The sequence below is a fragment of the Silene latifolia genome, chromosome Y (genome assembly GCF_048544455.1).
Source record: "Silene latifolia isolate original U9 population chromosome Y, ASM4854445v1, whole genome shotgun sequence".
NCBI classification, from domain to species: domain Eukaryota; kingdom Viridiplantae; phylum Streptophyta; class Magnoliopsida; order Caryophyllales; family Caryophyllaceae; genus Silene; species Silene latifolia.
In genome coordinates, this window is record NC_133538.1 from 234,896,504 (window position 1) to 234,908,975 (window position 12,472).

The 12,472-nt window shown below is 39.3% G+C and overlaps 1 protein-coding gene across 1 annotated transcript; it reads left to right on the forward strand.

The window, feature by feature from the left end:
- The first annotated feature begins 4,271 nt into the window (after window positions 1-4,271).
- LOC141630275 (uncharacterized) lies at window positions 4,272-4,886 on the forward strand. The gene has a single exon (XM_074443118.1). The coding sequence runs from the start codon at window positions 4,272-4,274 to the stop codon at window positions 4,884-4,886; it is 615 nt and encodes a 204-aa protein (XP_074299219.1).
- The last annotated feature ends 7,586 nt before the right edge of the window (window positions 4,887-12,472 follow it).

Genomic DNA, 12,472 nt, shown 5'->3' on the forward strand with positions numbered 1-12,472 from the left:
TCACGGGAGGGGATGTGCACATTAAGGGACAGGGATTGTTAGTCGCTCGTTGATGAGCTGGACTAGGTGAGGATGGGCTGCGGTCACCCACTGGCGGCGAGGATTACCTATTGCGATGGGTAATCTGGCAGGGCTACACACTTCGGTGTGTAGTCGGTTAATGTGTAAAATTGGGAGACCGGGGATGGAAGATGATCAGCCGGTTACATTATTTGTTTGTCTTATTTGAATTATGCGGTAACTGACCCCGTGTTGTTGTTTTGTAAAACCTGCGGTGATCCATTCGGGGATGGTGAGCAGATATGAAAGGTAATGCAGATGCTTAGTTATGGGACAGACATGGGGAGACATCAATTCGAGTCTAGTTTCCGCCGTTACGAGTTTAGCCGTCAATGATTTCAGTTGTATTGAAGTTCTTACACTTTTAGTTTGAGTTAATTTGAGATAATGTATTCGCTAACTCTTTATACTTTAATAAATGTTGTTTGGAAATTGTAACTTTGATATACTAACCTCGGAAAACCGAGATGGTAACAGCCTTTCATGTTAGGGTAGTCCTTGGTAAGGTACCTTGGTATGAGGGGGTGTTACAGTTTTGATTTACGAGTCAGTGTTTTGCCTGTAGGGTACTCGATCGAGTAGCCTTGGTACTCGATCGAGTATGTGGCACTCGATCGAGTATGTTAGTTACTCGATCGAGTTAATCGGTTAACGGGTTATATCTCAACGGGTTTTGTTAATAATGTGAATTAGTATTTATATTACGCCTCATCTTTCATAAACACTTTTTATAAACCTAATACACTCAAAAGAAATTGCAAACTACGTTGTTCTTCCTATTCGCATTATTGGCAAATCCCGGAGCTAGAGAGGTCGGATTTCATCGTTCTTTGTATCATTGTGATCCTTGCGTCAAGGGTAAGTCCTACGTACCATTTTTATAGCATTTGGTTAAGGTTGTTTAGACCCTAATTTTGGGATTGGGGGTTTCTTATGTTTATGTTGATGTGGTAGTGATTGTATGATTATGTGTTTAGGAGGAGGGTTCGTAGATGAAAGGTTTTGAGACAGCTGCTAGATCGTCTACTGTTTGTGTTGCATTCCAGGTAGGGTTTCCCGATTCAGTATTAGTTACATGATTGTGTGGTGATTGTTATTGTTATTGAGTAATTATCGTACTAGAATTGGTTGTTGTTAATTGTTGGTGTTGTGACGGTTGTTGTTTATTGTCATTGACTGTTGTTGTATCTGTCTGTGTTCTTCGGGGTGCGTCCCTGGTTGAGTGGAGTCACTTGCGGGAGTGGCTTCACGCCCTTGATTCGCCTCCTGTGGAATCCGCCACAGGAGGGATGTGCACATTAAGGAACATGGGTTTATCGCTCGATTAGATGAGCGGGGCTTAGGTGGGAACGACTGCGGTCCCCCATCAAGGTGTGGAGTACTTTGCGATGGGTACTGCGCGGGGCTACGCACTTTAGTGTGTAGTCAGTTGTGTGGAGATTTATAATGGAGAATGGGGATTGATGTGTTGATAGAGCTGCTTGGTATTTGCTTCATGTTGGTTTGTATCGTGTAATTAGTATTGACCCCGTTTAAATGTTTTAAAAACTGTGGTGATCCATTCGGGGGTGGTGAGCTGTTATTGAGGAGGTATGATATGACGCGTATGGGATAGATGGGATGAGTCATCACGTGGCAGTTAGAAGTCTTCCGCTGTGTCAGACGATGTTTTATAGCTTTGATAGTTTTAGCAGTAGACCGTCTGAGAATCTTGTATTTCAGTTTAATAGTTTTGGTTTTGATCATGTAATCACTTTAAACTATATTGTTATTTAAATTATGTTTCTTCATTGTCATTTGATTATCATTGCCTCAGGTAACCGAGATGGTGACCTTATTATATCTTAAGTGGTCATGGTAAGGCACTTGGAGTATGGGGGTGTCACACATGAAAAATAATATTTTGTGATAAAACTAATTTTAACAACAAAATATTCATTTTATCAATTTTATCTTATAAAATGTTGAGACCGTCTCAAACTGACATGCATGTTAATAACAATGCTCTGATACCACTTGTTAGTTTAAGACCCTCATTAGACACTTCTAATGTCGTAAAATTACTAGTTAATTTTATAAAAAGATGGTCTTAAAACATGCGTGCAAGCAAAATAAAGAATAAGGAAGAAAAATTCCTTACAAAAGTTAAATGGCAATAAAATGGGCACAACAAGAGAACTCCTTTCTCTAGTTGTTCTTGAGCTTAAAATATGGATGAACCTCCTAGCCCAACAATCAACAAAATAGTTGATCTCCTTCAAGTAGCAACCCAGATTAGTCCAAAATTCCTAAATATTACTAACTAGATAATATGAAGGAAATCCTTATTTATACGTAATAATTATTACTCTAATAATATTATATAATTATTATATTGTGAATATGTTTGGTGATTATTTGATCAACTTTTGATCAAGTTAAAGATAAAGAAGATAAATATTGTCTTCTTTTTCTCTTCTTTTGTGTGGCCAAACACAAGGAAAAGGAGGATTTTTTTTTGTCTTAAAAATTAACCTTGCATGTGTGCATTACATAGGGTATATATAGACAACCCAAGTGTAAAGAAATCGGAAACATCCCATGTGAAAGTTTGAGGAAAAATTTGTTATACACATGTGACTATGTCATCTGTTATAACCGGTTTATGTGTATAAATGAGTCTTATTTTGACTTTTGACATTTGTCCCACAAATGCTTATAAGTCTTATATTGAATTATCTTATATAATTAAATATTAATTTGAACATTTAACACTTAAATAATACAAATTAGTAAATAATATACACTTAACTTTTAAGTAATATTTGACCATTTTATCAATATAAAATGTATCTCATAAAACCCTATTTAGCTAATTTTAAAAATCTTTGTAAATATAATTAGCTAATTACCTCCGTCTCAAAATACACACACACATATACAAATATTAGTAATTAACTATTAATTACTACATCACTTCTATTTATTAATCAATTATCACATAGTTGAATAATAAATCCATTTAGCCCGAGTTCGTAACTCGTCATCAAATAAATATTCACTTGACTATATAAAAGTCAATATACAAGGTATTAATTAATTTGTATCTTTATATAACTAATTAGTTTTTCCATTTGGATGTAATCCTATAGGTGTGACCTAAATGGATCAGTTGATCACCGCCGTCTTACCGATTTACGTTGATTATTAAGTGCTTATTTTACCTATATTTTATATACTTATTCCCCGTAATTTTACACTAGATTCCGTCATTTTTAGCACAATTTGTATTGTATTTTTCTCCTTTGCGGTTTAATACTACTATATGTTTATTATTTGCAGGAAAGTAGCTTTACGCTGAAATTTGACGACGAGAAATATCGATCAAGAAATGGGTAGATCTGAAGGCTCGAAGCCAAGAAACAAGGGCACATTACATTGTGTTTTGCTGGATTAGATCAAATACGGGCCCTGGATTTGAGTTTGATTAGAATTTATCATTAATTGGGTAATAAATTTGATATGAGTTTACATTAAATAACTTGTAGCTATGAATGGAAGTTGGACGATATTTTATTGAGTGCTTAATTCGTCTTACTAAGTTACTTAATTACTGTTATAATTGAATTTATATGCGGGAGCGGGGATTCAATGAAGAACATAATTCTAATCATAATTATACGGCTTTTCATGGGAATGTTAGTTAGTATAGTTGGGATATATTTATGGTCATACTGCTTCTATGTGTCTAATTTACATTCGGGGATTAGACATATTTAGGAAGAATTATCGTTACTCGGAAGAGATCGTTAATATGCTAGAGGTGTAGTAGTCTCACTTGAATAGCAATTAAGCAATTGTGTCACTATTTATAAGCTTGTCTAGCGATGATATGAACTCTACCCTTTTAATTAGTATTGATTTTATGGAAATATATGATATTATCATATATTTCATAAATATCCTTATGTATATTCTCTTGTAAATATCTCATCTTTTGTATGGGTTGTTACCATATTTGTAGGATATGTTTGACTAGGGTTTAGAGGTGGTGTTGTATATATGTTAGCCTTTGTACGTAGCTTTAATCATCAAGAAATTACACGGCTATTAGCCTTTCCCTATCATCTCCTTCTACTTACAATTTATCATGGTATCATCGGAGCAGGAGTGATCCTCGCATCAATTCTTTTTCAATATTCTCAATCTAAACACAATCACACAAATTTTCTATGACGAAAATTGGAGATGCAGGAAAAGGGAGCGGAGATGATGGTCACGATAAGATGACTATACTACCATCATCACCGTTATTTCTTCATCCTTCTGATAGTCCGAGTCTCAAACTGACTCAGACAATGTTCAATGGTGAGAATTATGATCTGTGGGCCGATGCGGTTCGTAATGGGCTTGACGCAAAGAACAAACTCGGTTTTGTTGATGGCACCATCACGAAACCCACAGACGAAAATTCATATGAGGGTGTCGCTTGGCGTCAGTGTAATGCTATGGTGAAGGCTTGGTTGCGTAGCGTCATCGACGAAAAATTGCATCCTAGTATCACTTTTTCAAAGTGCCACTTGTTGATGAAATCGAAAGAGTTGAAAGAACGATACTCGGCAAACGCCTCGAGTTCATCAACTCAAAAACTGAATCGACAGAGTGTAAACAGGAGACTCGGTCAGTTGTTGAGTACTATACCCATCTCAAATCAATTTGGGATGAATTGGCTAAATACGATCGTGTACCCGATCAGTACTTGTGGTGCCAAAGCAGCTTTTGTCAAGGAGAAAGAAGAAGAAAAGGTACATCAATTTATAATGGGTCTTAATATTTGCGTTGTATGATCAACTCCGTTCAATTTATTAATGGACGACAATCTCACTTCTCCGAGCCGTGCCTATGCTCCTGGTTTTAAGAGAAGAACGTCACAAAACAAAGGACCCGAGTTCGGGAGGAACAGACGGAAGTCGCCATGGCTCCTCGAACTGGAGGAGGTCTTGGGCGCGGTGGAACCACAGGTAATGATCAGAAAGAGTATGAACCACCTAAATGCACCCATTGCAATAAGTGGTACCATACCGAGGCAAATTGTTGGGAAAAACTTGGACTCACTGGCAGAGGACGCGGCCGCGGCAGGCGAGGTGGCCGTGGTGGTGGTCGAGGTAACAAAGCCTCTGGAAGCACGCCTCAAGTAGTCAATGCAACCACCACAAGTGATACTGCTGCTGCATCGTCTAAAAAGGACCTGACAATGGAAGAAATTGAACAATTACGTTCCCTTATTAGTGCAAAATCCGAAGATACCGAAAAATTGACAGGTACGACCCATCTTAAAAATTGTGATTGGATGCTCGACAGTGGTGCATCGCACCACTTGACGGGCTGTCGAGATTTGCTTGATAATTTATGGCAGGGCGAACCATCTACTGTCGGGTTACCGGACGGGTCGACAATCATGGCACGAGAACATGGCAAAATTATTTTAAACAAAAATTTTGCATTACGTGATGTCCTATATGTACCTTCGTTGACTTGCAATCTCATTTCGATACAACAACTTGTGCGTGAAAACAATTGCATTGTGACTTTTAATGATAATTGTTGCATAATACAGGACCAATCTACGAAGACGGAGATTGGACGGGGTGAGCAGTGAGACGGAGTTTTTTTTATGACACGAGTGGCAGAAACGGCTGCAAGGACGGGAATTGATGAAGGACGGGTATGGCATCGAAGACTAGGCCATCCTTCTAGTAATATTTTACCATTTTTAAGTAATTTGCTTCATAAACCCTTATCGAATAATCCCGAATACGTTTGTGATCCTTGTTGTCGCGCTAAGCAGACCCGCTCCAGTTTTAAACTCAATAACAAGCGGCATGCTATTTTGTTTAATTTAATTCATTGTGATATTTGGGGACCGTATAAGGCCAATAGTTTGTCTGGGGCACATTATTTTCTCACAATAGTCGATGACCATAGTAGGAGTGTGTGGGTTCACCTTATGAAGGATAAAGGAGAAGTAGGGGAATTGATGCAATATTTTTGTAAAATGGTACACACCCAATTTGGAAAACAGGTAAAAATTGTGCAAAGCGATAATGGGACCGAATTTCTCTCGGGGTCACTAAAACATTTCTACAATGAAAATGGTATAATTTTCCAAACAGGTATGATCGATACACCTCAACAAAATGGTCAGGTAGAACGAAAGCATAGACACATTTTGGAAAAGTCCAGGGCCCTCCGTTTCCAAGCCAATTTACCTATACAATTTTGGGGGGAATGTGTACTTACGGCGGCATATTTAATAAACCGGACCCCTACAAAAATATTACAAGGACGAACACCCTATGAACTCTTGTACGGTCATCCGCCCCAGCTCGACAATTTACGGGTTTTCGGTTGTCTAGCCTATGCCCACAATAAATCGAGACCAAAAGACAAATTCAAAGAAAGGGGTACACGATGCATTTTTATTGGGTATCCGAAACACCAAAAGGGATGGCGGTTATACGATTTAAAAACCCGAAAACAAATTGAATCACGTGATGTTACCTTTTACGTGCATGTTTTCCCATATGTTGAACTGAATACATCCACCAGGGACGGTATCAATGTTAACACTGATGACCCACAAATAATTGTCACTGATTCCCTTGATCATTCACAAAATATTAATTACCATTCACCAAATAATGATGAGGTGCGTGAGAATGATGAGGTGCGTGAGAGTGATGGTCAGACGGGGGACTCCAGTGTTGAAGGTGATACCGGTCAGGTTGAGGGGGAGACTACCACGGTGGAGGTCGAAGAGGGTCCTAATCCTACGGTTGAAGGGGACACGGACACCACTGAGGGAGAGCCAAGGCTTGGTAGAGGCGAGCGTCAAAAATTTGAGCCGGCATGGATTAAGGATTACGTTTGCAAGTCTACTCGTGTCATACATACAAGCACTGCTCACACGACTCCATCTTCGTCTCCCGTGAAAGGTACTCGTTATCCAATGATTAACTATGTCACAAATAGCTGTTTTTCCACTTGTCACAGGAGTTTCTTAGCTGCCATTGATGCAAATAAAGAGCTGAGAAATTGCCACCCGGATTCACGGCAAATGAAATCGAAGCTCTCGAAAGAAATGGTACTTGGACCGTTGTTGACCTACCCAATGGTAAGAAACCAATAGGTTGCAAATGGGTCTTTAAAATCAAGCACAAGGCGGATAGAACCATAGAACGATATAAGGCGCGATTAGTGGCTCAAGGATTTACTCAAATTAAAGGGGTAGAATATCATGAAACCTTCGCGCCGGTTGCTAAAATGACCAGTGTTCGATGTTTGTTAGCTGTCGCAGTAGCAAAGAATTGGAACATAGCGCAGCTAGATGTGAACAATACTTTTCTTCATGGAGATTTGAACGAAGAGGTTTACATGAAATTGCCACCCGGATTCACGGCTACTGGGACAAATAAGGTATGTCGACTACAAAAATCTTTATATGGTTTAAAACAAGCGTCAAGAAATTAGTTCTCAAAATTAACAGCTGCATTACACGGCTATGGCTTTACACAATCAATGGCCGACTATTCACTATTTACGAAGAACAAGGGAGGCGTTTTCCTTGGCATTCTAGTTTATGTTGATGACATGGTGGTAGTTAGCAACAATGATAAAGCTTGCGATGATTTGAAACGATTTCTTGACACAAGTTTTGGAATAAAAGATCTTGGCCGACTCAAGTATTTCTTGGGTATTGAAGTTGCACACGGACCAATGGGACTCTTTTTGAGTCAACGTAAATATGCAATGGAAATAATTCGGGAAGCTAAGATGGAAGGAGCAAAACCGGTTAATACTCCAATCCCGCAAAATCATCACCTAGCGTTGGCAGAGGGACATTTGTTGAAGGACCCTTCGATGTATCGAAGGTTGGTCGGTCGATTAGTCTACTTAACTATTATCCGACCCGACTTAGTCTACGTGGTGCACATCCTATCTCAATTCGTTCACAAACCGAGAAAAGAACATTGGGACGCGGCATTACGTGCCATACGCTACATTAAAGGGACTCCAGGGAAAGGAATTGTGATGCACAAAGACACGACTTTCCAACTTCATGGCTACTCGGACTCGGATTGGGGGAGATGTCCATTGACAAGGAGATCTTTAACTGGGTATTTTGTGTCATTAGGAAATACTCCTATCTCTTGGCGTGCGAAGAAGCAACCTACAGTAGCAAAGTCATCTGCCGAAGCAGAATACCGGGCCATGGCGGGCCTCGAATTTAGTGAACTACTTTGGATCAAAAGCTTCTTAAAGTCACTCGGCATTAGTCATACACAACCTATGAGAGTTCTTTGTGATAATGAAGCAGCTATGCACATCGCTAAAAACCCCGTCTTCCATGATCGTACTAAGCATATCGAAATAGATTGTCATTTTATTCGACAACATTTGGTAAATAAAGATATTATGACGAGCCATGTTCGGAGTAAGGAACAAATAGCGGATCTTTTCACTAAAGCACTTGGTGGGGAAGCATTCGACTATTTACAGCATAAGTTGGGCATTCGGTTACCCAATGCTCAACTTAAGGGGGAGTATGGAAATATATGATATTATCATATATTTCATAAATATCCTTATGTATATTCTCTTGTAAATATCTTATCTTTTGTATGGGTTGTTACCATATTTGTAGGATATGTTTGACTAGGGTTTAGAGGTGGTGTTGTATATATGTTAGCCTTTGTACGTAGCTTTAATCATCAATCAATTACACGGCTATTAGCCTTTCCCTATCATCTCCTTCTACTTACAATTTATCAGATTTCGTCTTTTCTAAGTTTATTATTGCTTTAATAGTTTATTCAGTTTAGCTAATCACCACCTGATATTTGTTTCGCGTAGCTGACTCGTAATTGTTGTAACGGAGGCGTCCCGTTACCCAAACAGTTAATTGATAAGGCGATAAAAACAATAAATAACGAATGTAAATAAAGTTGACACAAAGATTTACGTGGTTCACCAGTAAAATAACTGGCTACGTCCACCCTGCGAAGAGATCAAATTTCACTATAGTGGAGAAAATAGTACAACAGTAGACCGGTACACACGCGCACAATATGAGCCAAAAGTATACCCTATTCTACCAACAAATATAGTAGTCTCAAAGGAACAAAAGAGACTACCCCAATAACACGAAGGACAAATAATCTTGAGGCCTACCAAGATCTGAACAAACTCCTTCGATCTTCAAAGACAGACGAACACCAATAATAGAGTCCGGAACAAATTGAGTTTTCTTCTTCAGAAGGAACCTCACAAATCGACCCTCTTTATTGTGCTCTCAAATCTCTCTCTTAATTAACCTAGAATAAAACTTGGGTCTTTATATATTTATTCCACCCAAGATAAAATATCTAGACTAATAAGAAATAAACCAATAAGAAATTATTAAGTAATTTCCTAATCCGAGACAATTAACAAAACCCACGAAAAGATCTTATGTCCAAAGTCAAACGCAAGAAACAAACATTGCCTATTAAAAATAGCAAGAGGTCCCACCACTTGCTCTTCTAACAAAAAAAGGCATAGTAATCACTCCCGTGGAAACAAACACGCACACACGTACGTAAATTAGTGTCTGCCACCAGGAATACGCGCGACTCGCATGAGTCACGGCAATCCCTTTTGTCTTTGCTACTAATTAATTTGTTACTTGTATTAGCTTAATCCGTCTTCGACACAAATTCAAGGCACAAATTCCTAACAAATCTCCACCTTAACTTGAATTATCCAAAAACGAACCAAAACACAAATCAGCTTCAATAGAGTCGATCCTCAAATCACTACTTGTCCCGGTAGTCTCCACTTTGACTTGAACACAACTCCCAAAACGGACAAACGAACCAAGTGTGCAACAAATGTGACCAATATACGAAGTACCCAATGTAGTAAGCTGAAAAACTACCAATTGTACTAAGTACCTAACATATCTTCATACCAATAGGAAGGCCAAACATAGCAAACTGCAAAGAGGACAAAAGCTACCAAACGCCAACAAAAATATATGAGATACCAAATGTCACTAAGATGGAACGGTGTACCAAAACAACACACACAAGACTCCAAACAAAATCCCCTCCAAAATACATGGCTAAATGTACCGTCGTACCAAACTGTCCCAAAAAGAACACAAACGCCATGAACAAAAAACAAATGTCTCACTTGAGTAAACTAGGTGTCATGACCACCACAAAAATGCCTACACCAAGGCAACAAAACTCAAGTCGAAACCAAAACAAAAAACAATATTCTAAGCGAGCACAAATTATCTCCATCAAAGGTACAAATTGTTAGACAAGATAGCCCAACCCAAAAGCTCCAAAGAATAAACTCCCGTCGAAGTTCCAAATGACCTCTTATGAGGTCCCAAACGGCTCTCTTTCAAGAGCCACAACAGCTCCACTTGGAGCCCCAAACCGCCCCACTTCTTGGGGCGCAGACCGCCTCATTGAGGCGAAGAGCCAAAAGTAGAAAGCTTGCCTTGAGAATCTTGTAGCTTGACCTGTACCGGAATAGACTCCACCTTACTGTCAACACTACCATTCTTACTAAAGCTATCCAAACCCGAATTATCCAGAATATCACCAAGTGACCCAAGTGACCCAAACTGGATGTGCTTCAAAGTATCGTTCACATATCCAAGTTGCATATGCCCCAACTTAGACTCGAGAGAGACAGAAGAAGGATTACCTGATGCTCCAACAGTCAGCACAGTGCCTTGAAGGACATAAATAGTTCCTTCCTTAACACCCCTCCAAGTAATAGAAGAACCCTTACCAACGCACAACGATCCACTATCACCTTGAAAACTGTAGCCCTGATCAACTAACATTCCAAGTGATACAAGATTTCTCTTCAAACGTGGAACATGCCTAACACCTTCTAGGAAGATAACAACACCATCACATGTCCTAACCTGAATAGTCCCAACTCCAAGCACCTCACAAATAGACCCGTCACCCATGGCAACATTAACCCCATGTGAAGCTTCATAAGAAGTAAACCATTCCCTAAAAGGACACATATGATAAACGCATCCCGTATCCAAAATCCAACTATCCGAAGAACGTGGAACAACATCAACAACGAGAGCATAATCTTCCTCAGAATCGTATTTAGCAACCTTTTGTGCAACAAAGAAACACCACTTCCTTCAACTTAGGACACCGATTTTTCCAATGACCTGGTTCTTTGCGATAATTGCGACATTCTTACGAGGACCCTTAGACTTGGCTTTACCCTTACTAGAACCCTCCGAATTCACAACAAGCCCTACAGGACTACTGTCTACAACACCACCTGACGCTACTCGGCGCAAATCCCTAGTGTGAAGCGCTGACCTTACTTCCTCTAGGGTCAAAGAATCTTTACCAACAACAAACGACTCCACAAAAGTCTCAAAAGAATTTGGCAAAGAAACTAACAAAATTAAGGCGGCATCCTCATCATCTACCTTAACATCTAAATTACGTAAATCAAGTAAAATAGAGTTAAGACGGTCTAGATGGTCCTTGAGAGACGTACCTTCCTGCATACGAAGACCAAACAAACGCTGCTTAAGAAGCAACTTGTTGGTTAGAGTCTTTGTCATATACAAAGATTCCAACTTCAACCACAAACCTATAGCAGTTTCCTCATCGGCAATCTCAACCATAACATGATCAGCTAAACATAACAGAATTAAAGAATGAGCCTTCTCTTCCAATACTACATCTGCATCTGTTTTTGCTGTCTTTGCTGCATCAGACGAACTACCTGCTGAATTTGCTTTTGAGATAACAGACCAGACGCCTTGCTGTCTAAGCAAAGCTCTCATCTTTAACTGCCACAGCCCAAAACTATTTCTCCCAGTGAACTTTTCAACATTCAAAACATTCGTAGACGACATCTTTTCACCTGAAAATCAAGAAACCCAAATAACGCCTAAAAGACAAATACAGCGGAAGCAGATCCCAAATCAGAACTCTAGCTCTGGTGCCAATTGTTGTAACGGAGGCGTCCCGTTACCCAAACAGTTAATTGATAAGGCGATAAGAACAATAAATAACGAATGTAAATAAAGTTGACACAAAGATTTACGTGGTTCACCAGTAAAATAACTGGCTACGTCCACCCTGCGAAGAGATCAAATTTCACTATAGTGGAGAAAATAGTACAACAGTAGACCGGTACACACGCGCTCAATATGAGCCAAAAGTATACCCTATTCTACCAACAAATATAGTAGTCTCAAAGGAACAAAAGAGACTACCCCCAATAAGACGAAGGACAAATAATCTTGAGGCCTACCAAGATCTGAACAAACTCCTTCTATCTTCAAAGACAGACGAACACCAATAATAGAGTCCGGAACAAATTGAGT

Coding starts and splice junctions, on each gene's coding strand:
- LOC141630275 (XM_074443118.1), top strand. CDS start 4,272: ATGACGAAAATTGGAGATGCAGGAAAAGGGAGCGGAGATGATGGTCAC.